We start from the raw sequence: 2,261 nt of genomic DNA on the forward strand, positions 1-2,261 counted from the left end.
AACAAACATGTGACTTTCTTCTGTTCTGGTGACAAACACTGCTGAGACACCGTTAACACAGACACGGGAGCTGCAAGATAGAAAACATAATGAAGAAATCACAAATAAAACAACAAGAACAATAAGAAGACTGTTTTTAACATTTGTGTTTCTAATACAGTTCTTAATTCTAATAATACTACTTGGTGAATTGTATATACTTGTGTAGTGCTTTTCTACCCTTTGAAGGCCTAAAGTGCTTTATAGTCACACACACATTGACACACTGATGGCGGCTCCGCTGCCGAACATCGGCAATAACCTTCCACCTGAGGCATTTTGGGGTTCAGTGTCTTGCCCAAGGACACTTTGAAACATGGGAATTGAACCTGCATTCTTCAGATCAGAAGTCGACCACTCTACCGCTGCACCCCCTAAAATATTAAGCCAATTTATTGTATTTCTTTGATTTTGTTGGTTCAATGGAACACGTATGCTGGTGTGAGGATTGTACATTCTATTTTGGTGTTTCTTTTTGAGTCGTCCTCCTGTGAGTCTCAGCAGGTTTGTGTTCAGAGTCCTCCACAGCTGTTTTCATTTCTGTTAATTGTCCTCGGTCTATATATAGTGCCGGTTTCAGTTCTTCACCATTTTCTGTCCACATGCTAGAATATGTTTGGGCTATGTTTAAGTTTATTTATCCATCAAATGTTTTATGTTGTTGCCACCAAGCCTGGTCTTCTACTCCTCTGGTTCCTCACAGGAAGTTACACGAACTTGTGTGGAATCTGTTTAACAATAAAATTATTGTCTAATAAATTTTCTTGGAATAAGTGGCGGTTTATGTAAACCTCAGTCTTCCAACCATTTAATTTCTGAACCTGTAAAATCCATTTTGGGGTCATGGGCTGCTGGAGCCTATCTTATCTACTTTTTGACGGGTCGCCAAATTCAGAGTCTTTATTTGTAAAAATGAACAGTTTAATGGAAGTGGTATCATTATTATTTTAAACTGGGCCTTGATTGGTTTGATTTCATTGTGGGAAGTCCTTGATATTAAAAAAAAGTGCACAAATATCCATCCTTCCATTTTCCTGACCGCTTCTTCCCTTCCGGGGTCACGGGGGTGCCGGAGCCTATCCCGGCTGCTGATGGGCGAAGGCGGGGTACACCCTGGACAGGTCGCCAGTCTGTCACAGGGCCTCAATCACATTCACACCTATGGACAATTTAGAGTCACCAATTAACCTATGAAGCATGTTTTTGGATGGTGGGAGGAAGCCGGAGTCCCCGGTGAAAACCCACGCATGCACGGGGAGAACATGCAAACTCCACACAGAAAGGTCCCAGCCGGGAGTCGAACCGGGGCCTTCTCGCTGTGAGGCAAGAGCGCTAACCACTGCGCCACCGTGCAGCCCAAGTGCACAAACACATTTTTAATTTTAACTGCAGCAGTTTGGTTTTTAGTGCATTTCAATATTTACATTTGACAATAAATACTTTGTTTTGGTTTGAATTCTGTTCAGAAAGGGATTTATTTAAAGTTGCATTACAGTGATTTTTTTTCCTTTGGTTCTATATTATTCAACTTTTTATAAACTAGTAAAAAGTTACAAAAGCTATTTTAAGTACGATGTAGTCTGTTCATCAGTGGAGTTAGGATACAATCCTTAAATGTGTATAAAAACTGAGATGATCAAATAAGTTTGTTTTTTTTTTCTTACCAAATACTTTAAGATTGATACTGCAATTTCTCAGTCGTTTCCCTTTGTAGTTGAACTCCTCAAGCGTGTAATTTCCAGCATCTTTCTTTGAAACGTTGTTCAGTTTGATTGTTCCATTTTTAAAAAAAAGGACTTTGTTTGTATAGGGAGCATCAATTATTACTGATTCATTTACTGTCCTAAAGATTCTAAACTTGCCATCCTTTAGGAGCTTCAAGTCTTCAAAGTCTTTGCTCATCAGTTTAAAAAAAAAAAAATTTCCAGCCGCAGCTAAACATGAGGTTTGTTCAGATTCACCAAAGCTGCACTCTGTAAAACCTGGAAGACACAAAACAATTAAAAAAAAAATTCAGTATACAATGAGAAAATGTTGGTTCCCTCAGAAATAGTTTTTCCTGAAAATGTTTGAATTTTTTTAATCATAGTGCAACAATAAAATGTACTTTTTCCAAAAGATCCTGCCAGCAGAGATGCGGTTATCAAAGAGACGAGAATCATTCTGACTGAAAAAAAAACATATGTAAACCATATATGTTAGTTATTGATTTAAGAAATTAA

General features: G+C 38.2%; 1 protein-coding gene across 2 annotated transcripts in view; it reads right to left on the reverse strand.

The window, feature by feature from the left end:
• The window catches only part of LOC112142555, a 4,029-nt gene extending 1,827 nt beyond the window's left edge, over window positions 1–2,202 (reverse strand). For both annotated transcript variants that reach the window (XM_036215361.1, XM_036215360.1), the window contains exons 1-2: window positions 2,147–2,202; window positions 1,704–2,021 (exon numbers count right to left, since the gene is read on the reverse strand). In XM_036215361.1, the coding sequence (XP_036071254.1) occupies window positions 1,704–2,021; window positions 2,147–2,201 (373 nt within the window). In that variant the 5' untranslated portion in view covers window position 2,202. The remainder of the gene's footprint in view (window positions 1–1,703; window positions 2,022–2,146) is intronic.
• Window positions 2,203–2,261: the final 59 nt, after the last annotated feature.

This window comes from Oryzias melastigma, linkage group LG14 (genome assembly GCF_002922805.2).
Source record: "Oryzias melastigma strain HK-1 linkage group LG14, ASM292280v2, whole genome shotgun sequence".
Classification (NCBI taxonomy): domain Eukaryota; kingdom Metazoa; phylum Chordata; class Actinopteri; order Beloniformes; family Adrianichthyidae; genus Oryzias; species Oryzias melastigma.